The sequence below is a fragment of the Chaetomium fimeti genome (genome assembly GCF_033439085.1).
Source record: "Chaetomium fimeti strain CBS 168.71 chromosome Unknown B0H64scaffold_2, whole genome shotgun sequence".
Taxonomy (NCBI): domain Eukaryota; kingdom Fungi; phylum Ascomycota; class Sordariomycetes; order Sordariales; family Chaetomiaceae; genus Chaetomium; species Chaetomium fimeti.
This window is the reverse complement of record NW_026944330.1, coordinates 1,287,685-1,311,063: the sequence shown is the minus strand read 5'-3', so window position 1 is coordinate 1,311,063 and position 23,379 is coordinate 1,287,685. Positions and strand designations below refer to the sequence as shown.

Below are 23,379 nucleotides of genomic sequence, written 5' to 3'. Positions count from 1 at the left end.
CTGATATCATCTTCGTTGACCACTCGCGCGCTCTGGAAGGGCACGAGGGGCCGCTTTCCCGCTCAGTGGATAGTAGTGTATGCAAGGCGGGATGCAACGCAACTCCAAGACCCATGTCATCTTCAAGCAGGTGAGTGGTAAGTGGTGGGGCACTCACTAACCGCGAGTTTGTTCGGATTCCGACCCAGGGTCACCCAGCCAGAGTTCCAAACAGAGCACTCTCCATCACAAGGAGACGCCTACCACTCGGTTTAGCGGTCGGGTATCGGAGGGCTTGAGCAGTCTACAAATGCTGGCAAGGGACTTAGCGGTATGTACATACAATTAGTTAGAGCCTTCGGCAGACACTCAGCCAAGATCCATGTCAATGACGATCATTCGAGGGCAACAGCAGCCATGGACTCAACCTTGGCTACTGTATCGGTATGTTTGTAAATACCTGTACCTTAATATTCCACGAGTTGCCCTCCGGTTGTGAACAACAACCCGTCCGATCCGCATGTTGCGTGTCACTTTAGGCACTCTGTCAGGCCATTGCCTTACGTTGTCAAGTTGATCATGTTCAATTGCGATCAAGCTTTGAGAGCCTCATCCTTGCTCTGCAAACCCCACCCGCCCTCGCGGTTACATAAGGAGCTATGTCATTGCGGTGATACTGGGTCCGTAAAACCCCTCAGTGACAGCGTTCACAACCCCACTACGGAGCAGTTAACCCAAGTCTTTTTCACAATTTTCTAAGCCACCCCAACAAAACACATGGCTAAGGCTGCCAATTGTAGACATGCCGCGCTCGGTGTAATCAATATTTGGCCGACTTGGCCGTCCTCGGATAGCCAAACAAGCAGGGAGCAAAACCAGCTGTCTCAGATTCCTGCGGTCTCGGAATATGCCCCGCGCTAATTCACGATAAGATAAGAGCTCCTGTGAGGGAGAGGCGGCCCAGGAAGTCCGGAGCGCCGCGTTGCTTTTCATGACCTCGTACGATCTTAAAATACCCCGATTCCGCAACAAGTGACGCCTCCAAAGGAAGAGAAGAGTAACTCGCTGCTCCTTTCAAGTGATTCCTCCACTGCGCGACCTAGGATTTGCGATCCCAGGCAAACCGCCTGGAGCATGCCCATATCCAGTATTAAGATCCCTCTTCGGCCCTTCTCCATCGTCTGGTCTCCATTCCGGGCCCTCCTTGCTTTCGCTCTCCTGTCCATTCCCATCACCGTTCTCTTCCGCAACCCACGAAGGCTCACATACCGCCCATCTTTCGCTTCACAAACACCGCCCGCAACGACCAAAATGGCGGGCAAAAAGAAGATCGCGATCATGACGTCGGGCGGCGACTCGCCCGGCATGAACGGCGTTGTGCGCGCCTGCGTCCGTATGGCCATCCACTTAGGCTGTGAGGCCTATTGCGTCTACGAGGGTTACGAAGGTCTTGTTCGTGGCGGCAACTTAATACGTAGGATGCAATGGCTCGATGTGCGTGGTTGGCTGTCCGAGGGCGGCACGCTGATCGGCACCGCCCGCTGCATGGCATTCTTCGAACGCGCTGGCCGCCTGGCCGCCGCAAAGAACCTAATCGCCGAAGGCATTGATGCGCTCATCATCTGCGGCGGCGATGGCTCGCTCACCGGAGCTGATAGGTTTCGCGCCGAATGGCCGTCGCTGATCCAGGAACTCGAGGACACCGGCGTGTACACGGCCGAGCAACTCGCCCCCTACCGACACCTGAACATCGTCGGCCTGGTCGGATCTATCGACAATGATCTCTCCGGGACGGATGCCACCATTGGCTGCTACTCGGCCCTCGCCCGGGTCTGCTACGCCGTCGATCTCATCGAAGCCACGGCCTCGTCACATTCTCGCGCTTTCGTCGTCGAGGTCATGGGGAGGCATTGTGGGTGGTTGGCATTGATGGCCGGTGTCGCCACGGGCGCAGATTTCATTTTTATCCCGGAGAAGCCTAGGGAGGATAACTGGAGAGAGGAGATGTGTGGGATTGTCGAACATGTTCGTGATTCCCTCCTTGGCCCATTCACGGTTTGGGACGGCAAAAGCTAACAGAGAGCGATAGCACCGGAAACTCGGAAAGCGCAAGACCATCGTCATCATCGCCGAGGGGGCCCTCGATAGGGAGGGAAACAAGATCAGCCCTGAGATGGTGAAGGATCTGCTCGCCGACAAGAATGGCCTCGGCCTCGACACCCGCATCACAACCCTCGGCCATGTTCAGCGTGGCGGAACCGCCGTCGCATACGACCGGATGCTGGCAACGCTGCAGGGCGTGGAAGCTGTCAAGGCTGTTTTAGAGGCTACACCGGACACACCCACATGCGTCATTACCATCAACGAAAATAAGATTGTCAGGAAGGGGCTCATGGAAGCCGTACAGGAAACCAAGATGGTGGCCAAGGCGATAGAGTGTCAGGACTTTGACCGAGCCATGGGGCTACGTGACACCGAGTTTTCCGAGCAGTACAGGTCCTTCATGATGACAACAGCCGTTCAGGTGAACCACAAGATGCAGGTCGCCGAAAAAGATGTAGGTGCCAGCATCTTCGTCCACCTAACTGCTCCACTACTGACCTGTGTTGAAGCGCATGAAAATCGGTTTCATCAACGTCGGCGCTCCCGCCGGCGGTATGAACGCTGCAGTCCGTGCTGGTGTGGCGTACTGCCTGTCCCGTGGCCACGAACCGGTTGCCATCTACAACGGGTTTGCTGGGTTTGCCCGGCACCACGGCGACTCCCCTCTCGGGGCCGTCCGCCCCTTCGACTGGCTTGAAGTGGACGGCTGGGCAAGCAAAGGCGGTTCGGAAATAGGCACGAACCGCGAGCTTCCTAGCGAGTCCGGCATGGAGAGAATCGCCGATCTGATCGAGCACTACAAATTCGATGCTCTGTTCCTCATTGGCGGCTTCGAGGCCTTCCACGCCGTGTCCCAGCTGCGGAAGGCCAGGGATCAGTACCCCTCCCTCTGCATCCCCATCACGCTCCTCCCCGCGACCATCTCCAACAACGTGCCCGGCACCGAGTACTCGCTCGGCTCAGACACGTGCCTCAACGAGCTGGTCGAGTACTGCGATAAGATCAAGCAGTCGGCGTCCGCCACGCGCCGCCGCGTCTTCGTCATCGAGACCCAGGGCGGCCGCTCCGGGTACGTCGCTACGCTTAGTGGCCTGGGCGTTGGCGCCACCGCCGTCTACACACCCGAGGAGGGCGTTAGCCTGGATATGCTCGCGGCCGACGTGCGCCACCTCAAATCCGTCTTTGCCCAGGACCAGGGCCAGTCCCGCGCAGGCCGCCTTATCCTCATCAACGAGAAGGCCTCCAAGGTCTACAACGCCCGTCTCATCGCCGAGATCCTCCGCGAGGAGGCCCACGGCCGCTTCGAGAGCCGCGAGGGCATCCCGGGCCACATGCAGCAGGGCGGCGTACCCTCGCCAATGGACCGCTGCCGCGCCGTCCGCCTAGCCATCCGTTGCATCCAGCACCTCGAGCAGTTCGGCCGCAACGTTCACAACAAGGTCAAGAATGACCCCATGAGCGCCACCGTCATCGGTATTAAGGGGGCCAGCGTCGTCTTCACCCCCGTAACCAAGGTCGAGGAGGAGGAGACCGACTGGCCCAACCGCCGGCCCAAGGCTGAGTTCTGGCTGGGAATGAAGGACATTGGCGATATCCTGGGCGGCAGGCCCAAGTACCACCCCCCGGAGTCTGACCTGACGGGGATCAAGGCCAAGGACGTGAAGAGGGGTATCGAGGGTTTCTAAAAGGGGGATTTGACTCTTCTTTTTTTTTTTTTTTTGGTTGCTGTTGGGAAGAGAAGGGGGGTGAATGGATTGACTCTTTGCTCATCAGTCAAGATGACCATGTGTGCTGTCACACGAGGGACAACCAGTGGATGTGGGTGTGTCGCTTGCTGGGAGTTGTTGCTCACCTGTTCCTACCTGCCTTGTTGTGCATCTATCTCGTTGCCTAGAGGGGGGTATTTGTGAAGCCGGGAGGATGGTGAGGCACAGACAGACAGATTCTTGATATTCCTGCCATTTTGTTTCACAGCCTAACCCCCTTTCTGTACCCAGTACCCTGCAATGTTGCGGCCCCCCTCTCATCGAAACAACTGAGACACGAATTGGAATCGCATTTCCGCTTGCGGGATGTCACGTCAATCATCTCCCTCGTAAAGATGCCGGCCGGTATCAACCATCTTAAATTTTCGAGACAACATTTATTTAAGATAAGAACCGCCTCACCCCCCCCCCCCCCCCCCCCCCCCCCCCCGGCTGATCCCAGCCTGACCACTGGGCCACTCCCCTGCTTGCTTTGATGCAGCTTGGGAGAGGCTTCTATCGATGGGGACGCCGAGAGCGTCGAAGTCGAAAATCGACAACTGGTCGCCGAAGGCTGAACTCGAGCTCTCCATTCCGATTCGCTTTGGTTGTCGGGCATGCGAGCTCGGGGTGGAGGTGTGCTCAGTAAGCGTTTCTCTTGGCGTGGTCGACCAGGGGTGCTTGCCCGCCGGTTTGGAGGGTTGAGGGGTTAGCTTGGTAACAGGTTACGGCTCGCTTAGCGGTGCTGGGGGAGTGGATGGTGTTAGTGTGGTACCGGATGGTGGGCTGGCCTGGGGGGGAAAAGGCGGGATCGTTGGGGTTGGCTGGGGACACGCATTTGCTTGAGCCAGCGAGTTGTGTGTTGTCCAATGACAGAGCTCGCTTCCCCGGTTTCTTTTTTTCCTTTTTTCTCTCTTGGGGTTATTTTTCATCGTCGTGTTTATTGATCCACCCGAGATCGAGGATGATTAAAGCTTGTGGAGCTTGGTTCAACGGTTTTACGAGGTTTGTACTTGGTAAGCGGGAGAGACTACCTATCCTGGAGGCGGTACCTTTGGCGTACAGCTTGCGTCTTCTGTTCACAGTTGGTGATGGATGAGTGATGCCTCTCTGTTCAACTCCAAAATCCCGCCGGTCAACCAATCTGTACCCCTCATCGGCACCTCTCCCCGAGGCGGGAGCCCCGTCGATCTGCACCGGGCAGGGCCGAGTTGCGCTGCTGCAACCGAGAGCGCGGATCAGCGAGAGGCTTTTGAGTCGTCCACATGGCTGCCCCTGTCAGTAGAAAATGGGCCCAGATGGTGTCTGGGCTCTCCTGCCTGAACGGCTAGATCCACAAACGGCTACTATCAAGGGGCCAGAATGAGAAGGTGCGATGAGAAAAGATACCGCTTCGGGTCTAGATGGTTAGGCCCCTAAATTCGCTGGCTTTTGGCAGCCGCGCCCGTCAGCTTGGTGACGGTGGTGAGTGCCATTGGCGGTGGTAGCATCGCCGAGGAGGGAGTCCTGTTGAACTGCGCTTTCCCCGATCGAACCCGTTGCCTACCCGCCCAGTCTGCCGGTGTGTCTCCTTCAAGTTCTTCCCCGCGCGCACCTTCAAGTTAGGCTCGTGTCACCGGTCGCTCACTTTTTTCTCCTTCTCTTTGCCGATCTTGAGATCGTGAATGCGTGGGCACCTTTGAGGTATCCTCCTCGGCAACAACACGACGCCCCAATTCGGATTTTCCTCCCGATTTATAACTAACCACCCCGCTCTATTTGTGTCACGGGCGCCTCCGACCGAGATCGGCGGCAGGTTCAGCTGTACATACACGGGTCTCGCTTCGGGCGCTGTGAGAATATTCGCCGGGAACACATTGGACCCGGCGTGCTCCTCTCGCGCTGGCGGGTTGAGGAGTGTGTAGTCGGTGCCAATGGCGCCTCTACTATCCACACTGCTTCTCCTGGGGGCTGCGGCTTCTCCGGCACGGGCTTCGATCGCAGCTTGGTGGACGGAGATCGGGCCCCAGATAATTCTGCAGAACTCAACGACGAACCAGATCCGCTACAGCGCCTGCAACAGCCGCGACCAAGCCAAGTACTCATACACCGACGGCAGTGTGTTCTCACTCAAATACAAACCCAAGGTTGGCACGCCGGTGACAGGGGTAGGATGGTGGAACAACAAGGACACCGAGTATGCGCCCCCCCTTTACCGCCAGCAGCATCTGAAGTTACTAACGAGCATGTTAGGGCCTCGTTCTGGTACATTACAGAAGAGAACAGGGTTGCCAACGGTCTCTACATCTGCAACATGAACACCGGCCGGTTTGAGCCGCAGGGAGAAGGGAACTGGGAGATTAGCCCCGACACGGCTTCCGTTCACTCTAACTCGGGGCTCGCTGCCGTTGTTCTCGGCGAGGATACGGGCTATCGCGTGTACTACCACGATAGCGACGGCGCCATCAATGAGCTTCACTACACGCGCGATACCGACTGGGAACATCGGGGTATCATTTCCCAGGATATAAATTCCCTGCCTGCCCTGGGTGCCGCCTTTAGTGGCAAGGGGAACATCACCGTTGCGGCCCCTCGCGACGACCAGAACATCGCCGTGACTCGGTGGAATAGCGACGAGACCTGGTTCCGAAGTACGATGCCTTACCATGTCTGTGATCTCCCGATTTCGTTGCTAACGTGTTCCAACAGCAACCCTGCCACGTCCGCTAGACGGCGGCTACGTTGACGACGAGACCATCAGAGCCGACATCGCTCTGAATGAGACGGCCGAGACGACCTTTTTACTGCCAGCTTGGGACGGAAGGACCAAAAGCATTGGAGTTAGCATCGACAACGCCTATACTCGCTTCTTGTGGTACATCGGGAATGACCGCAATCTGTATACGGTGGCCAACCAGAACTATACCTGGGGCCAACGAGCCAACCAATCCAGCGCTTACTGGCCTCAGGCCGACGAGCCCAACGCCGAACTCGCTGTGGCCTACGACCTCAAGTCCAGTATGGTGCGGCTTTTCTACACAGTGAAGGGCCAGATTAGCGAGATCAAGTACGAGGACAAGACGTGGAAGGCGTGGTCTTCTCTCGAGGCCCCGCCGCCCCAGGCGACGCAATCCACAACACCGTCCGCCACAAACTCAGCAGTCGCTTCGGATACCGGGCTCTCTACCGGCGCAAAGGCAGGCATCGGGGTTGGCGTCTCGCTTGGTGTCATCGCACTCGGTGTCATCATTGCCGTTGTTGTTCTTGCGCGGAGAAGGAAGCAGCAAGCTTTCCAGCACCCAGAAGATGTCGATGAGGGTTCCACTACCGTCGGCCCTGAGACGCCCGCCCCGTCGTACGGCTCCCCGGCTCTTGCCCGTGCCTCCGCCGCACAATACGAGCAGTATGGGTGGGACCAGAAGGAGGCGCCAGCACATCCGTACCCGTCACCCGAAGTGCAGCAGATGCAGCAGCTTGACGGCACAACAAGGGTAGAGATGGACAACACAATGAGGGCCGAGATGGACAATACAATAACGGCCGAGATGGACGCTGCGACCAGGGCCGAGATGTACGCGCCACATCCTATTTATGAGCTCCCCCAGCACACATATTCGCACGAATTGTTAGCCGAGCCACCCCAGCACAGGTCCGGACCACCCCACCAGGGCCACTGAGTTCCATGATCTTCAAGAGTTGACGGAGTTGGGGGTACGGCGTTGGGGGCATGGATGGACGGGGGGTTGTTTCTGCTAGAAAGTGCATCTTGGTATTTAATAGGGAAGCGTGCTGGATACCCAGACCGACGAACGAGTGTTGCTCTTCGTGGTCTTTTCTTTGACTATTCTGCCAGTCTTCGATCTATCGAGATTTACCTCAGGTCTGTCGGAATTCAAAATATTCCGTCATACTACATAGCAGCATTGTTGGATATCAATTTATAATCTACACGCGAAAGCGAACCTGAAATAAATGTTCGCAAGGATCAGGCCGCTCGAAGTTGGTAAAATGGCGTACATGGCCGAGATGCGTTGCAAAGGAGGCACCTCACCCACTAACAAGGTTTTACGGGTGTTTAAAAGTCCGATATTTCGCAAACGGGATAGGGTACATTTACAAGCCATCGGCAAAGACCTTTCAGTTGTTACACCTTACATGGCAGAGTGAACACTCGCGGGGAATCCTTCATCATGAGGTACAAAGCAAAGATGGCGAGAGCCTCCCCCACCCGCCCCCCATCACAGTCACTAGAGATCGAATTGCTAATAACAATGCAATATATATATTACCATACCACCATACCACCCCCGTAAAACCTGGGTTGCTAAAGCCATATCGCGTCATAACTTCATAAGTATGGCATCCGCTGCGGGGTACCGAGCAAATATACATCTAGCACACAGTCCAGTCCGGACCTCTACTGAGTTCCCATCCATCCCGGGTATCAGCACCCCGTCAAAAGCCCCCGCCCCGCCGTTGTCATCAAAGGCGAAAAGTCTAGTCATGTCCATGACCGCGAGGTCTCCATTCTCCGTGACATTGTGAAGCGAGGTTGGCAATGAAATGAGCAAGCCGTTACTCGAACAATAAATCTCCGCGAACAAAAAAGAAAAAAAGGCAAAAAGAAACCAGACAGCCAGCGTGCTATAGCCACGGCAGTAGTCGTAACGCCTCCAAACAATGAACTCACTTGAGGAAGGGGAAGGAAGATACCATCCCCTTAGCGCCTCGCGGAGTTGACACCAAACAGGTAGGCCAACTCGCGCTCACTCAGCCTCCCCACACTCTTGCTCTGGCCCTCGTCGAGGGCCGCCTCAACCAGCTTCCGCTTGTTCTCCTGCAGGGCCAGGATGCGATCCTCGACCGTCTCCTTAACCAGGATGCGGTGGACCTTGACCTCGCGCTGCTGGCCGATGCGATGGGCGCGATCGACCGCCTGTGCTTCGATGAAGGGATTCCAGAACGGATCGCAGATGATGATGCGGCTCGCGACGGTTAGGTTCAGGCCGGCGTTGCCCGCGCGCAACGATACGAGCATGACGGTGTTGCGGGGGTTCTCGACAAAGTCCTGGACGGCCTCATCGCGCTGGTTGCGCGACATCTTGCCCGTGTAGCGGCAGTAGCGGATGTTGAGCTTGTCCTTGATCTGGCACTCGATCATGTCGAGAAGGGTGGTCCATTGGGAGAAGATGATGGTCTTTTCGTCCGTCTCCTGGATCTCCTTGAGGAGCTCGATAACTTGGGTGACTTTAGCCGAGTCTTCCCAGTTATCGCGAAGGTAACGCATGTACCGGCGGCGGGCTTCCTTGTTCCTATCCGCATCGTTGCGTAGCTGCTTGAGCATGTGAGGCTTGATCTCTTCGGCCTTGGCCTTGCCTTCTCCTTTGCTCTTCTTTTTGTTTTTCCCACCCCGCTTTTTGGCCGCCTTGGACTTCTTTACCGCCTTGCCCTGATCGGCCCCTTTTGTCTTCAAAGCCCTAGCCGCAGCGTCCAATTCCTCGTCGGTGTCGACGGTCTCGCTTTTGACATCGTCACCTTCATTATCGGGAACGACGAAACCTGCGAGATTTCCAAAACGGTCCGCATCAGGCTCACTCTCGTTGTCTGACGAAAAGCTATCCGAGTCTGAATCCGAGTCGGTGACGTCGGAAAGCTCTTCGGCGATATCATCACCGGCGACATCATCGCCGGCTGGAAGAGCTTCGGGCGCATGCACCTTCCGGAAGGCAGTAAGGGTGATAACCCTCTTTGGCTCGACCGGCCCACGGCAGACCGGACATTTGGCGGCCCGGTTGTTCTCGTCGCCTAGCCTGATGTTGTCCTGCACCATGTTCTCCGTAAGCGAGGTGAAACACTCCGTACAAGTATCATGACCGCATGGAACGACGAGCAGCGGGTCCGGTACACCATCATAGCAGATAGGGCACTCGAACGCCTCAATGGCCTTGATCCGCTCAATCACCGAGGTATCCAACTCCTTGGCCAGAGCTACCATGTCGACATCCGAAACGGCGGCGCCAGTGACCTCGAACTCTGTCAGGTGAGGATGGCAGCAAGCCTGGCGAAGACGCAACAGAAGAACAAGAATGTTGGAGTAGTTTTTGCCGACAGTCCCCGCACGGAGAAATTTGTTGAATTGGACCTGAGACCTCGACTCGAGATCCTGGTAGAACTGGCGCTCGTCGTCGGAGAAGACAACGTGGTCCGAGTTCTCCGTCTTCGGTGGCAGTGTTAGAATGGGCTTGCCGTCAATCTCCGAGTTCTTCATGCGTCTCAGCATCATTGCCTTTAATACAGCCTGCAGTTGTCGCATGGCGTTGTCCCGTATGTAAGTGGAGACATTGCTCTTCGCGGTGAGTCCTCTAAATGTCTGCAAGCAAGTTAGGGGCCACATCCGGGGTCCAGGGGTGTGTTGCGGGTATCGCTTACCCTTTGAAAGGTCTTGAAATCACAATACGGCCTAATTCTGAGGAACCGAATGAGAGGGTACAATTCCGATACACCGTTCATCATCGGGGTGCCAGTAAGGCACCATCTGTAGGTAGCGTTGATCTTGTGGACAGCCCTCGACCCCTGGGTGTCTTTGTTCTTGACACATTGAGCCTCGTCCAGGATGATGCGGTAGAACTTGCTTCGTGGATGAAGCAACGGGCACTTTTTGGCGAGCTCCATGTCATCTTCCTCGACGTACCGGGCTGACCCGTTCCGTTGCTCGATGTGACTGTTGTAGCGTTTCCACTCAGCGGCTACCGACCCGTATGTGGTAAGCACGACGTCGTACTTCTTGAGCTCGGAGAAAGGTCGCTTCTTGGAATGGAGAAGGAAGACGCTCAACTTGTGAGCCCCTTTCACTTTCTTTTTCACCTCGAGTTCCCATTGTTTGATGAGAGCGACGGGACCGATGATTAAGTTGGTCTGCAAAGTGTTAGAGGTCAAAAGCATGGTGTGTGCGCGTGGTGACGAGAGCCGCATACCTTGATGTTTTCAGAGGACGGCCGAGAGACCATCAATGCGAGGGTTGAGATGGTCTTGCCAAGACCCATATCATCTGCTAAGATGCCGCCTTTATTTGTTCCATCCTCCATATCTGTCATCCACTTTAGAGCCAGCTGTTGGTGCGGATAAAGAGGGTATTTCATGGCTTCGGGGGTTTCCCCACGTTCCTCCTCGGGAAGATCCATATCCGGACGGATGTTTGAGAGAAGATTCTGTATATCCTCCTCGGTCTTCCTAGGGTCGTTGACATAGTCGTCCAGGAAACTTGTGAGGCGTTCGTTCAACGGATTTCCGTTCACATCGGTCATGCTGTCGAAGTTGAACCCATTGACACGGCCGATAGTGTCGGCGAGACTGGGAGGAGCGCCAAACACTGACGACCCCGGTGGGGTGTGGTAGGCGCCGTTGCTCATAAAGCCTGGCCGATCAGCATTGAGAGACGGTATGACGAAAGAGCGCCCATTCGGGGTACCCTCGGGGGATCTGCCATTTGCATGCAGTTGCGGGTTGATCGGACCGACCGGCGGCCAAGGCGTACCTTCTTGCCGTGCAATCGAGGCTTGCCTGGCCATCTCGATGGCAGGGACACCAAATGGCCCAGTTCGTGACAATGATGGTAGTGTAGGCAGGTTGGCTGCATTGTATGAAGAGAATGGTGAAGACAGTGAAGGCAGGGATGGCCGAGAGGGGGGAGGAGGGGCGACGAATGAGTTTCGTGAACTACCAACCCAGGAATCGTTCTCCTCTTCCGAATCAATATATGCCCCCGGGATTTGGAAGCCGTGCTCTATCGGCTCGGGTTTGACTGTAGACGATCCCGCCCGACGGCTATCACCGGTGCGCCCCGTGAAGCTCATCGGTTCCGTTTTGACCGAGGTATGGGGTCTCGTCGCCAGTGATGGGCCCGGCTCCTGCTTGATGCGGTCGGCCCGGTCCGTTGACCATGGAGAGGCTTGAGAAGACCTGCCTAGGATGCGGTTAAAGGCATTATTCTGGCCCAACCGGGATGGCGATGCGAAAGTCGGCCCGTTTGGGGATTGTGAGGCGCGCCCGTTGAATTGCCTCGCCAACGCAGCATCTCTGTCTACTTCCGTCTTCCTTCGGGATAAGCGTTCCTCTGCTTCTTTTTGTCGTTGTATGGTTGACCGCCATGCATTGTCATCGTCACTAAGGTAAAGGGGTTAGCACTCGAGTAAGGGTTACAGCCGAACGCCGCGGCTCCTCGAACTATTCCGGACGTTCTTCGTGGAACATGCAGCCGACTTACCCGGTCAGGTCAATAACCTGGGAGAAGTCGTCTTCGGCAAACGCTCCAAAGTCAGAGTTCAAGGCCCTAGGACCCGGACTCGGAGTAGTCCGCCGCGATTTGGCGACACCTCGGTGTAGCGGATCAGCACCCAAATGTGAGCTTCCAATAGAACGCTTTCGTGTTTTGATGCCTGGGCCCGACCCATACCCGTCCCCCGAATCTGAGCGTATCGAGAGTGTATTGCTAGAGGGCGTTGATGTACCCTGGCTGCTGCGGCCACCTGGTTGTTGTTAGTTTCGGTCGTGGTGTTGGTTGAGAGAACGATTGGGAAATATACTGATCGTACCTCCGTCATCGCCCATTCTCGAACGTGCCAACTGGCCTACGTAATCGGCATATTAGCAAACATAGCGACCGGCAGCCGATAGCCAGGCGAAACGGTACCTTCGCCCTTTGCTTCGGTGATCTGGCGTGCGAGATCCGCAATATTCGCCCTAATATCCTCAATGTCCTCCGCATTTGATTCGGGAAGATCGCGGAGAGAGGCCAACATAGCCTGCTGGATTGTCAACTCATCCGAAAGGCGCTCGATGATGGCAGCGGGGTCTTCGGGCGCATCGTCGGCGAAAGACAGGCCAGCCGAAGCTGAATGGTTGTTTCTTGTGGAAGCCATGGCCTTATTTTCTCATCTTCATACTAGGATCTCGAGTGGTGGCTGTCGAGCCCGGATGACGGGGAAGGTACAGGAGAAGGGCGACAACCACGGGCAACAATCCTTGGTTGGACGGCACTTTATGGAAGTTCGAGGGAGAGCGTGGGGCACGATGGGTGGATAATTTGTTGATGGCGCGTGGGTGATGCGTTCGGGGGGGAAGGCACGAACGAGGCTCGAGCAGGCTTGAGCAGGCTTGAGCTTGAGATCGAACGCAGGCGCGGGTGCACAATGCGGCGCAGATAACCTGACCCCAGACTACTAACCTACACAGAAGGTAGGTAGAAAGTAGAAACGCAGAACAGGATCACCACGACATCGGAAACGCATTTGTTCTTCCCTCGGCGGCTTCTGTCGGATGTGTGGCAGTGGTGCCTATTTGAGGTTGGACGTGGCTGCCTCGACTCAAATCTCGCGTTGACAAAGGAGAACAAGGAATAAACCAAGGCGAAGAAGCCCCGCCAACGCGACCAACAATCGCTGATCGACAGCGCAGGAAGTTTCCCGGGGCCAAATTCAATTGGCGAGTGGCCGCCACACCAGGAACCGAAAGGTCCAGACTGAGGTACACAGTATGGGAAAGAGGCAGAAACTGTCATTTCGTGTTCCCGAACTTCTGGTTCGGCCTGAGCCTTGCCCGGCATTGCACTTCCATTTCTGGGATCACCAATGGCGCGGTCTCTCACTCACTGTGCGCGCGCGCTTGACATGTCGGTCTCCACTGATCATTAGATGAGTCCACTTTTATGGGGCGTATTCGTGCCCCCACAAGAATTCAACCCCGCAGGCCGGCCCCGTGGCGGCTGGAAGCTGGAAACCAACAGCGACGAGGGTGAGGTGCCCGGTCTGGAAAAGGGCCTCCTTAGCGGCGCAGTTTGTGAGTACAACCTGAAAGGCCCTTCAAGTCAGGTACCTCGTTCCTCAACAATGAAAAGGGTTGAGAGGGGTACGCAAAGAGAGTTCAGACAATCGAGTAACTACTATTTTTAGCTTTCTCATAAAGGGCTTCCGTCACTTTGTGGAATTAGATTCAGATTACTTGAAACCCATCGAATGACCATGATATCTAACCCTCTCGCTATTATTCAAACGCTTAATGCCCAAAAGCAACTCAGAAGACCCGCCAACCATGCCCGACATGAGCTACCCAACGCCAAGTAACACCAACACAGTGAGAGGTTTCAGCCAACACGAGTACGCCGCCGACGGCTGGGACTCATGCATGCATGCAAGAAGAAAGAAGAAGGAAAAAGCAAGCCCCAACTTAACCACGGGATCGGCTACCCCGAGGAACTCCCCTCGTTGCCGCTCTCCCCCTCTCCTTTGCCATGGCCAGTGACCTTCCCCCACCAATTGCCCACCTTTCCGGTGAACCACTCCCAAAAGTCCTTGACTGAAGACTCGACCTTGTCCGCGACATCGTCCTCGTCACTATCGCTGTCACTATCGCTGTCACCATCATTGTCGCTGTCGTCGCTCGAATCCGAGGGTTGTTGAGAGGGTTGGGGTTGTGGCGCGGGCTTGTCAACTCCGACGGTGTTTGTTGGCGCAACCGGCGCAGCAATGCTGCTTGTAACAGGGTTGACCAACACGGGTTTGGTTGGCTTCGGAATTGGCGAGGTTGAGATAGTGTGGGACTCCACCGGATCGGCCGGTGTCTCGAGGCCGTTTGAGCCGGGGTCGTCGTGCAACCCGATCGGCTTTAGAGGTAGTCGGAGTGTGCCGTTGTTCGGGACCGGGGTGATTCCGACGGAATCGCATAGCATGTTGTAAATCTCAATGTTTTCTGACTTTGTTAGTGTGAGAAACTCGCAGAGGGACAGCAAGGCTTACGGAAGGGTTCGATTCGGCTGTTCGGCTTGTGCGGGAAAGCCGGGCCCCGGGCAATAAAAATTGCCCTCATCAAGGGATGTTCATGGTCATAGCCATGAAGGCCTCGGGGATGGTACACCATGCCCTTCGCCTGCGCTTCCTTCAAGTTCATCTCGTCCATGTTAACGAGCGCCCAGCCTGCCTTGGGTACAATCCACAGCGGCGCAATGCGCTCATTGTTGGAGAAGTGATACCGTTCTGGCATATCGACATCGCGGAGGTAGACCTCAAGATTGGGATTCCCCTTGGTCTTTTCGATCAACTCCCGGTGAATGTCCTGAAGGTCGTCGGGGTTCTTGGGCCGTAACCCAAAGAGCGGCCAGCCGTCCGTATGCTCAATTTTGCTGGTGTCGACGAGATCCTCAAGCTGTATCAGCCGCGTAACGTCGGTAGTCGCCATGCCGTGGTCCGAAACCACGATGATATTGACGATATCCGTCAAATGCCGGTCCTCCAAGCCCTTGAACATGCTGTCAAGCATCTTGTCCACCTTTTGAATCGTGAATTGGATCTCGGTGCTGTTCGGACCGTATTTGTGCCCGTCGGCGTCAACGTTCGGGACGTACGCCGCAATAATCTGGGGACGGTCCGCGTCGGGCATATCCAAAAGTTCCAAGACTCTGTCCACCTTCCGCGAGAGCATCTCCTTTCCGTTGAACTTATCCACGTACGTGGGTTCAACATTAAGAATGTGGGCCTCGCTCCCTGGCCACATGTGTATGCCCGTCTTGAGGCCTTGCTTCTGCGCGGTCACCCAGAAGGGCTCGCCACCCCACCACTTGGGATCCATGCTCCGCGAAGGCTTGGTGTAAAAGAACTCTTCCTGCAGAGTTGGGTCCCAAAAGCTATTGCCAACAACGCCATGCGCTTCAGGATAGAGCCCTGTAGCAATCGTGTAGTGGTTGGGGAAGGTGACGCTCGGAAACGAGGGGTTCATGTAAAGCGGCGAGACACCCTCCTTGACGAGTGCGTTGAGCCTCGGGGTTAGCCCCCTATTGAGGAAGTCTGCCCGGAACCCGTCCAAACTGATGATGAGGGTAGTGGGGGCGAACATGGCGGTGCCGTTGCTGACCATCTTCGGGTTGTAGCCTAGACTCTTCCGGTCCAGCGATAGCCTCCATGCCACCAGCACGAGGATCGCAAAAGCGACAGCAATGATCGCGTAGAGCAGCGCCCACCGGCGGCAGTTGCGTTTCCGTTTCGTCGTGGTGTCGGCAACATGCAGCAAGCGTTTCCTGTCTACCTCGTCGCTGTCGTCCCGGTCGCTGCTCTCGCCCGTCGAGCTCCCGTCTTTCATGCCGCCCTCCTCCATCTCATACATCAACTCGCCATCCTCGCCATGCTGCGCATCGGAGAGAAGTCTGTCCCGCTTCATCCTTCTCCTCTGACGTCTCACCCTCCTCTTCTCCGTTCCGAGGTCCTCGACGGACTCGCCCGGTTGCAGGGACGGACTCCTCGACGTCGACGGCGACGGCGACGCATCGCTCATCCTCCTGGTCAATAGCTTGAGCGGATTCGGTATCGGCAGCCCGGATCCCCTCCGTTGTCCATTCTTTTTCTTCCGGGTCTCGATCACCAAATGGTCCAGCTCCTCCTCCTCCATCAACACCAGCCTATCGTGCGCGCGCAGCTCCCGGCTATTCCTCGCGCGCAACTGGCGCTCGTCATCGTCGCTATCGGTGTCCTGGTCGCTGCGAATGGAGACGGCGTCGGCGTCATAGTCGGAGGGCGACAGGAGGGAAGGGTCGCGGCCGCCGACGGCAGTCGTCTTTAGCGGTTGAAGGGGCATTCTCGGCGGCTTGGCGACGCTTCCATTTGTCTGAATTCTCGATACCGCTTGAGGGCGTCAATGGGTCAGTCTGCCATGGCAAAGGACACCACTGACAGGAAGAGATGGAAAGGGGAATGAGTTTTCGCTGGTCGATGCGAAGTTGAGATGATAACACCCCTGGTCTAGGCAAGGATGCGAGCATGAGCTGATTGGCACAGGACTCGGTTGGCCCCGTCTCGCACCGCAGGACCACAGGGATGCCCGGAGTCGGCAGGGGTGGCCGATCACACGTTTTCTCTCCGCTCAAGCCGCTGATCCACTCATCTTTACCGGGAGGGAGGTCCCCACTGGCACTCAAAGTTGAGGTCAAGGTCGACGCGTCAATCTGAAGGAACGAAACGAAAGCTATTCAGAAGTCCAGGGGAACTACATTTACTCCATATAATTTCTTCTTCACTTAGTTTCTTCTATCTGTTTCCCGTTGCTTGATCTCTGCCGGCAGTGGATAGCAGTACCAACTCCTTAGACCTACTGTGCAAGGTACTGGATAGCAACACTGATACCCGACATCATCGAGAGCCTTCGTTTTTCAGCCACTGGACCCTTAGCCCACCTGTTCAATGCCCTCAAGACCAGATCCAATTACGCAACTAGGAGACAACGAAAAACCAGTATATTTCATGCTAAACAGAAGGGCGGTTGTCCTCTACCACCGACTTATGCTACTTAGTAATCGCTGAGACTCGGTGGGAAATTTGCAATGTCTCACCCTGTCGTGAACCCGTAAAGGCGCCTTAGGAAGGTATCCGCTGGGGTGCCGTCGTGTTGAGGGTGCGAGCTGGCGAGTAGCGAGCACTACTAGGAAAGCCGAGTCAGCGTCTAGGAAGCAACGACGTAGGGCGGGGGCTAATGGCATGGTGTTGAGACCGACTCCAGTTTGGCGCGCCTCATCTCGTAACGCCGTGAGATTAATCTTGGGGGCATCCGAAGCCTTCAACAAACGGCCACATTAGGTCACGCGGAAACCGGGCAGAAGGCCTCGCGCGGCAAGCGCTATTGACATAGAAACTAACCTCCAGTCAGTATCCTTCAGGTGGCTGTTGAAGAGATTTAGATGTCGCCTCACTGTAAAAGCTTAAAACCTCGAATTCATGAGTTGGGCCCTGGATTGCCGTCCAATTGTCTTGGTTATCTGTCTATCTCGGGACCAGCCGAGTCTCACCGAGTCTTGCCTCTCCCAAACCACCGAAACGTCCGTGACGCCTGTACCATATCCTCTGTATCCGATCTATCCATCGCTAGATCAAACGCAGCCCAGCCAGTCATAAGCCCCCCAACCCCTCAAACGCCCACCCCCCCCCCACAAAAAGAAACACACTTCAACACCAACAATACCCATTATGCTCCTCCCACGCGATCCCGCCCACCCCGCGGACACCATTCCACCTCAGGCTGGGGATCCAGCCCTCAACGCGGTCCTCGAACACGACCTTGACGCCCTCGGGCTGCGCGTTGCCGACGCCCTTGCAGGCCACGCGGACGGCCTCGACCGGGTTCCACAGCACGACCCTGGCGAACCCCCACCGGCGCGCCTCGACGACCGCCGCCGCCAGCAGCGCCGCGAACGCCTCCTCCGCTCCCCGCGCGCCGGCGGCGCCGTCGTGCACCACCCGCAGCACGCGCAGCCGCTTGTTGCGCCAGTCGTGCGACCAGTGCGCCCAGGCGGACTTGTCGGCCGTGATGGCGCCGATGATGGGGGCCGGGGTGGCGCCAGCGCCGATGCCGGGGAAGAGCCGGCCGGCGTCGAACGCCGCGCGCGCGAGGTGCCAGGAGACCTGGCCGTGCGTGGGCAAGAAGGCGAAGCGGGTTTTGCGGTCGTCGGCAGGGAGCGCGTTGAAGGCCTTGGTGAGCTGGGCTTGGTCCCGCTCGCAGAGGCCCGGGAGATGGGAGGCTTGGAGCGGTAGGGTTTGCAGGGTTGTGGGGGACCAGTTGGGTGGGGGTTGTGTTGAGGTTGAGGGAGATAGTGGGAGGAGAGTGAGTGTCGCCTGGTGGCTAGCGAACGGTGCCCACCCCAGGCCGGCGTAGTAGCTCCGCCCGCTGTCGCTGTACAATACACTGCAGTCGCTGTTGGTGTCCATCCGCTCCTGCACGCGGCGGAGTAGGAAGGCCGCCATCCCTTGCCGGCGGTAGGACGGATTGGTGTAGACATTGGCGACGGCGTACCCATGGCCTTCGCGGGTAGGACTGCCGCCGCCGTCCGAGATGAGCATCCGTTTGCGCGTGGTTTCGCAGCTAGCGATGACCTGTCGCGGGTATCCCTTCAGAGAGAGCACCCAGTATTGGCACCCGCCATCCCGGTTGAGCTCATGGTCCGCCATGTGTTGCTCCCGGTCGACGTAGTCGTCGATGGACATGGGGGACGCCCAATTTTGGCCACACAGCTTCCAGGAGAGCTGCCGTTGCTCCAATGTGGCTTCGCTGAATTCCATATCGGCGGCCGTGAGGCCCATAGGTTGAGCCATCGGTGCTGCTTGAAGGCGTTGAGATTTTTATTGATATGCAACCTCTGGTGTTTGCTGGGGGTCAAACAGACCAGTATGCGTAGATGTAAGAGGGTTTCCGGGGACACACTGTTGCGCCAACCGAGAGAGGCACCGTCACCGACCCAAATCGGGGGTAGCACGATTCTTAACTGCCCGACTCGGGCGGCCCACCCCGAGACTTGGCGTATCAGGAAGCGTGCTGCCGACGGCGTTCTTCACTCGCTCGCTACCTTATTTAGGTCTGGAGATGAGCACCATCACCAACCGGTCACAATCCTGGAGCTTGCCGAATTTGAGGGGGGAGGGACTGCCCGCCCACCCACAGAATCATAAATACAAAAAGCCATGCCCTAAATATCGGCCGCTGCGAGGGACAGATGACATGGTTCTTTCGAGTGACATGAACGCGTGGAACATAGTTACTTCGGTCCTGCGTAGAAAACCACTAATCGGTAGGTACCTATTCAAGCACACGGCAAAAGAGTGCATGGGACGCTGGACCAATGAAGGAAATTATGAGCAGAACAGTGGAACAAATCGAAGGAGAATCAGCGATTTCTCGCAATTGATAGCAATGCGGGGGGGGATGGAGTTGAGCGGGAAGGTGGGGGTCGAGGGGGGATTATCAGCCACAGTGCCAAGTCCCACCAAGTCCCACAAGTGGCTGCAGCTGCAGAGCGCTCGGAACCGGCACTAACTGTTCCGCAAATTTTGTTCGAGCCCTGCCAATTACCAAGACGCGCACAAAAATCGGTCTTGATATCGGCGAACGGCAGCGACACCGATTCTTTGACGGCATCAGAACAGCAAAGGTACGCCGAGCATTTCCTACCTACTCCCTTGTAATTCTAGACTACGATCATCTCTTCCCGCCATTTGCGCATCTTGCACGATTTTCTTCGCCGCCGCCCCGCTAGATTTCCCTCGCTAACACGACCGACCGCATTAGAACGTCGACCAAAATGGCATCGATCGATATCGGAGCGACAAGCTGGCGTCGCGTCGAGGTTGGGCGCGTGCTCAAGCTCGAGAGCGGCAGCCTGGCCACCATCGTCGAGATCATTGACCACAAGCGCGTACGTGGAACCCGAACTCCTGCGAAGCCCGCGGGTGCAATCGAGGCTTGTATGAATGGGAAATAAACTAAACCGCTGGTATGCAGGCTCTCGTCGACGGCCCCTCCACAGACGACAAGCTTGCGACGCCCCGCGGCGTCGTCCAGCTTTCCCGGACTCTCCTCACCCCTATCGTCGTCGACAAGCTCCCCCGCGGCGCGCGGTCGGGTACCGTCAAGAAGGCGTGGGAGGCTGCTGGTGTCGACAGCAAGTGGGCCGAGGGCAACTGGGCGAAGAAGCAGCTTCAGCAGGAGCGCCGCCAGTCGCTCACCGACTTCGACCGCTTCAAGGTTATGCGGTTGAAGAAGCAGAGGCGCTTCGCGGAGCGCAAGGCTCTCGCCAAGATCAGGGCCGCGGCATAAAGAACGATTTGCTGCTTTAGATGGGGAGCGTTTGGTCCGGCATGGCTTTTCGGGGGGGAGGATGGTATTCTGGAACGGTCTGCATGAACATCAGCATTCGGGTTGCTGGGTTTCTTTTTGCGTCGCTTTCGGAAGACCTGTATGTCACATCATCAACGTGACCGGCGTCATAAGGAAAATGCGAAATTGAGCCAAAAACAACCAAGAAGACCCTACGGGCTGCTGCCCATGCCACAAGCACGGCGCCATAGTGCGCAGGTCTGTGAGCCATCAGAATACGAGACTCTACGGAGTGCCGCGGCGGCGAATGTTTCTGTTCTATATGCCTAGATTCTCGTACATGGTAGCTTCGCTTGGTGACATCTTGACATGTCTGGCAGATGCTGTAATGCCCGGAGTTCGGAAAGCGAGAGCGGCCTGCTGCGTACATAGAGAGGGACTCGGAAACCATAATGATTACCTAATCGGGACTAGCGTCCTTGACCCTCTGCGATGCCGACAAGCCCTACCTGAAAATTGGACCCGAACATTTCTTTCCCACCACGATCTGCCAGCTCCTTCCAACCCCCGCATACCCATTTTAGCGGCATTTCCAACATCAATGTGAGTCCGATTCGAGAATTACCAGCTCTCATGCCTTTCACGGCGCCCGTGTCCCACGGAGGCGCCTGCTATTGCAGTTTCAGTGGAGGGCGGAAGCAATTGTGTGTGCGGAGCGCGGGGCGCTGACAAAGTGCGATGTTCCTAGCTCTTCAAAATGGCCGACCCCCGCATCGAAGAGCTCCCGGATGAGGAGACCAAGAAGCCCACCGTCGAGGAGCTCGATGAGTCCTCCGACGAAGAGTCCGATGCCGAGGCCGGCGATGCCAGCCTCCCCGCCGGCTCGACCGCCGTGATCCACTCCCGCAACGAGAAGAAGGCCCGCAAGGCCATCGAGAAGCTGCACCTCACCCGCGTGCCGGGCATCACCCGTGTCACCCTCCGCCGCCCGAAGAACGTGAGTGCAGCAGAAAAATCACAGCCCGGAACCGCTGCTGTGCGGGGCACGGGCCGGGTGACGAATGTGGAAGAGAGGGGTCCAGGGTGCTAACCGACATGGGCAGATCCTCTTCGTGATCAACAACCCCGAAGTGTACAAGTCTCCCAACAGCAACACCTACATGTAAGTTCCCCCAAAACATGTCCCGGTGGAGCTTGGCGCTGACCCCTGCTCAGCGTCTTCGGCGAGGCCAAGATCGAGGACCTCAACGCCAGCGCCCAGGCTGCTGCCGCCCAGCAGCTCGCCAACCAGACCGCTGAGCACGACCACGCTGGCCACACTCACGACCACAAGCACGAGGCTGCCAAGGAGGAGGAGGAGGAGGAGGACGATGGCGAGGAGGTAGACGCGGAGGGCATCGAGGACAAGGACATTGAGCTCGTCATGACCCAGGCCAGTGTGTCCCGGAAGAAGGCAATCAAAGCGCTGAAAGAAAACGACAACGATATAGTCAACTCAATCATGGCATTGAGTGTCTAGTCTTTGACGGGCGCTGGGGTTGTCCATGGATTTTCGGGTACATTTTCGCGGACAAGAAGCTCTGCCGGTTCTCGGTGTTCGATCTCCGTTGCTGGTCAGTTAGCGGCCGTATTTGAGTCGCTAAAATACAAGCTGTTCCGTCATGTTTCGTTTCTGCGTCTTGCTGTTGCGTGATGCTTGTCCGTTCGAGTTTTTGGAGTCTCAAGAGTTGTATGCGCCACCTACCCATGGCTCACATTTGCCGTTAGTTTGAACCTCACCTCCTGGTTTGATCTTTTACGGTCGTGATTGGAAGACGGAGACTGGTGTCAATTGATAGGTAAATATTTTGAGGAACCCTGAAAGGAGTCGCACCGCCGGTTCATTCCGTAAACAATCACGTGACCGTAGCTCGCGCCGGCAGACGTTGCTTGCACTCGGCAAACTCGAAGCAACGACAGCGATTGAACTCCCCACTCCCGATCACCTCCGAACCACCGCAAAAATGGCCGCAGTAAGTCCCCCGAATCAATTGGAGCTTTCACTCCATATGTGTATTGGTGTCGGACTCCATTGGGGCGCATCCGGAAGCTGGCGCTGCAGCGCTCGAGGAGGTGCGGAACTGAGCTAATTTCGTGTTTCTACCTTCGAAAAATTACAGCGAAGCGCAGCTCTCAAGGTCGACTGGGCCAAGATCACGACGTCCCTCGGCCTTCGCGGCCAGACGGTGGCCGGCCTCCAGGCCTTCAAGAAGCGCAACGACGACGTCCGCCGCAAGGTCCAGCTCCTCTCGGAGCAGCCGACCGCCGTCGACTTCTCGCAGTACCGCGCCGTGCTCAAGAACCAGGCCATCGTCAACGAGATCGAGAAGCGCTTCAACGCCTTCCAGCCCGCCACCTACGACCTCTCCCGCCAGCTCAAGGCCATCGACGCCTTCGAGGTCGAGGCCGTCCAGAACGCCCAGGCCACTAAGCAGAAGGTCGACCTCGAGCTCAAGGACCTGGAGAAGACGCTCAAGAACATCGAGGACGCCCGGCCGTTCGAGGACCTCACCGTCGACGAGGTCGCCGCCGCCGAGCCCAGCATCGACGAGAAGACCTCCAAGCTCGTGTCCAAGGGCCGCTGGTCCGTGCCGGGGTACAAGGTCGGTTTTCTCCAGCCCGCCCGCTTAGTCTGCAATACTGATGCCGCCAACAGGAGAGATTCGGCGACCTCTCGGTGCTATAAACGCCTTGCTGCCCGATTTCCCTTTTTCTTTGTGTACTCTAGCATTGTAGATAGCCTGAGCGCTGAGGGACGGCCCCTGGCCGCGGGGCAAATTTCACCTTGTTAATCAACTCGTTCCGGCTTTGGCATTTTCTTCGCTTTCTCATTTATTGCGACGTTACTAACATTGGGTGTGCATTCCGCTCCCATCACTCACTCCATGTCTACCCCGCTAAACAGACAAACCCA

The 23,379-nt window shown here is 56.8% G+C and overlaps 7 protein-coding genes across 7 annotated transcripts; 4 read left to right on the top strand and 3 right to left on the bottom strand.

Annotated features, from left to right (window-relative positions):
* The first annotated feature begins 882 nt into the window (after positions 1 to 882).
* B0H64DRAFT_385468 (phosphofructokinase-domain-containing protein) lies at positions 883 to 4,230 on the top strand. The gene is made up of 3 exons (XM_062803076.1): positions 883 to 2,004; positions 2,069 to 2,536; positions 2,592 to 4,230. The coding sequence occupies exons 1-3, from the start codon at positions 1,114 to 1,116 to the stop codon at positions 3,765 to 3,767; spliced, it is 2,535 nt and encodes an 844-aa protein (XP_062662061.1). The 5' UTR covers positions 883 to 1,113; the 3' UTR covers positions 3,768 to 4,230.
* Positions 4,231 to 5,382: 1,152 nt separating this feature from the next.
* Positions 5,383 to 7,631, top strand: B0H64DRAFT_77961 (uncharacterized protein). The gene is made up of 3 exons (XM_062808743.1): positions 5,383 to 6,003; positions 6,060 to 6,457; positions 6,516 to 7,631. Exons 1-3 carry the CDS (start codon positions 5,741 to 5,743, stop codon positions 7,481 to 7,483), a joined length of 1,629 nt encoding a protein of 542 aa, XP_062662060.1. The 5' UTR covers positions 5,383 to 5,740; the 3' UTR covers positions 7,484 to 7,631.
* Positions 7,632 to 8,068: 437 nt separating this feature from the next.
* On the bottom strand, positions 8,069 to 13,179 carry B0H64DRAFT_354116 (SNF2 family N-terminal domain-containing protein). The gene is made up of 6 exons (XM_062801528.1): positions 12,496 to 13,179; positions 12,398 to 12,433; positions 12,070 to 12,331; positions 10,781 to 11,969; positions 10,236 to 10,721; positions 8,069 to 10,176 (listed from the first exon to the last, which is right to left on the bottom strand). The coding sequence occupies exons 1-6, from the start codon at positions 12,722 to 12,724 to the stop codon at positions 8,527 to 8,529; spliced, it is 3,852 nt and encodes a 1,283-aa protein (XP_062662059.1). The 5' UTR covers positions 12,725 to 13,179; the 3' UTR covers positions 8,069 to 8,526.
* Positions 13,180 to 13,556: 377 nt separating this feature from the next.
* On the bottom strand, positions 13,557 to 16,725 carry B0H64DRAFT_385464 (alkaline-phosphatase-like protein). Its single transcript, XM_062803075.1, has 2 exons — positions 14,597 to 16,725; positions 13,557 to 14,549 (listed from the first exon to the last, which is right to left on the bottom strand). The coding sequence occupies exons 1-2, from the start codon at positions 16,422 to 16,424 to the stop codon at positions 14,044 to 14,046; spliced, it is 2,334 nt and encodes a 777-aa protein (XP_062662058.1). The 5' UTR covers positions 16,425 to 16,725; the 3' UTR covers positions 13,557 to 14,043.
* Positions 16,726 to 17,767: 1,042 nt separating this feature from the next.
* B0H64DRAFT_385458 (uncharacterized protein) lies at positions 17,768 to 19,045 on the bottom strand. Its single transcript, XM_062803074.1, has one exon. It carries the CDS (start codon positions 18,926 to 18,928, stop codon positions 17,786 to 17,788), a length of 1,143 nt encoding a protein of 380 aa, XP_062662057.1. The 5' UTR covers positions 18,929 to 19,045; the 3' UTR covers positions 17,768 to 17,785.
* A 608-nt stretch (positions 19,046 to 19,653) lies between these two features.
* B0H64DRAFT_385456 (ribosomal protein L14-domain-containing protein) lies at positions 19,654 to 20,886 on the top strand. The gene is made up of 2 exons (XM_062803073.1): positions 19,654 to 20,025; positions 20,112 to 20,886. Exons 1-2 carry the CDS (start codon positions 19,912 to 19,914, stop codon positions 20,424 to 20,426), a joined length of 429 nt encoding a protein of 142 aa, XP_062662056.1. The 5' UTR covers positions 19,654 to 19,911; the 3' UTR covers positions 20,427 to 20,886.
* A 297-nt stretch (positions 20,887 to 21,183) lies between these two features.
* On the top strand, positions 21,184 to 23,151 carry B0H64DRAFT_438996 (uncharacterized protein; the record flags this gene model as incomplete). Its single annotated transcript, XM_062806397.1, has 5 exons — positions 21,184 to 21,423; positions 21,530 to 21,588; positions 21,642 to 21,915; positions 22,586 to 23,068; positions 23,122 to 23,151. The coding sequence occupies 5 exons, from the start codon at positions 21,184 to 21,186 to the stop codon at positions 23,149 to 23,151; spliced, it is 1,086 nt and encodes a 361-aa protein (XP_062662055.1).
* Between the last annotated feature and the right edge of the window lie 228 nt (positions 23,152 to 23,379).

Bases quoted from the DNA above. Each gene is read 5' to 3' on its own strand.
- B0H64DRAFT_385468 (XM_062803076.1), top strand. From the start codon at position 1,114: ATGCCCATATCCAGTATTAAGATCCCTCTTCGGCCCTTCTCCATCGTC. The intron at 2,005-2,068 runs GTTCGTGATTCC...AGAGAGCGATAG, and splicing joins TGTGTGGGATTGTCGAACAT to CACCGGAAACTCGGAAAGCG. The intron at 2,537-2,591 runs GTAGGTGCCAGC...CCTGTGTTGAAG, and splicing joins TGCAGGTCGCCGAAAAAGAT to CGCATGAAAATCGGTTTCAT.
- B0H64DRAFT_77961 (XM_062808743.1), top strand. From the start codon at position 5,741: ATGGCGCCTCTACTATCCACACTGCTTCTCCTGGGGGCTGCGGCTTCT. The intron at 6,004-6,059 runs GTATGCGCCCCC...CGAGCATGTTAG, and splicing joins TGGAACAACAAGGACACCGA to GGCCTCGTTCTGGTACATTA. The intron at 6,458-6,515 runs GTACGATGCCTT...GTGTTCCAACAG, and splicing joins CGACGAGACCTGGTTCCGAA to CAACCCTGCCACGTCCGCTA.
- B0H64DRAFT_354116 (XM_062801528.1), bottom strand. From the start codon at position 12,724: ATGGCTTCCACAAGAAACAACCATTCAGCTTCGGCTGGCCTGTCTTTC. The intron at 12,434-12,495 runs GTACCGTTTCGC...CCGATTACGTAG, and splicing joins CACCGAAGCAAAGGGCGAAG to GCCAGTTGGCACGTTCGAGA. The intron at 11,970-12,069 runs GTAAGTCGGCTG...CCTTTACCTTAG, and splicing joins CAGGTTATTGACCTGACCGG to TGACGATGACAATGCATGGC.
- B0H64DRAFT_385464 (XM_062803075.1), bottom strand. From the start codon at position 16,424: ATGCCCCTTCAACCGCTAAAGACGACTGCCGTCGGCGGCCGCGACCCT. The intron at 14,550-14,596 runs GTAAGCCTTGCT...TAACAAAGTCAG, and splicing joins CAGCCGAATCGAACCCTTCC to AAAACATTGAGATTTACAAC.
- B0H64DRAFT_385458 (XM_062803074.1), bottom strand. From the start codon at position 18,928: ATGGCTCAACCTATGGGCCTCACGGCCGCCGATATGGAATTCAGCGAA.
- B0H64DRAFT_385456 (XM_062803073.1), top strand. From the start codon at position 19,912: ATGGCATCGATCGATATCGGAGCGACAAGCTGGCGTCGCGTCGAGGTT. The intron at 20,026-20,111 runs GTACGTGGAACC...GCTGGTATGCAG, and splicing joins AGATCATTGACCACAAGCGC to GCTCTCGTCGACGGCCCCTC.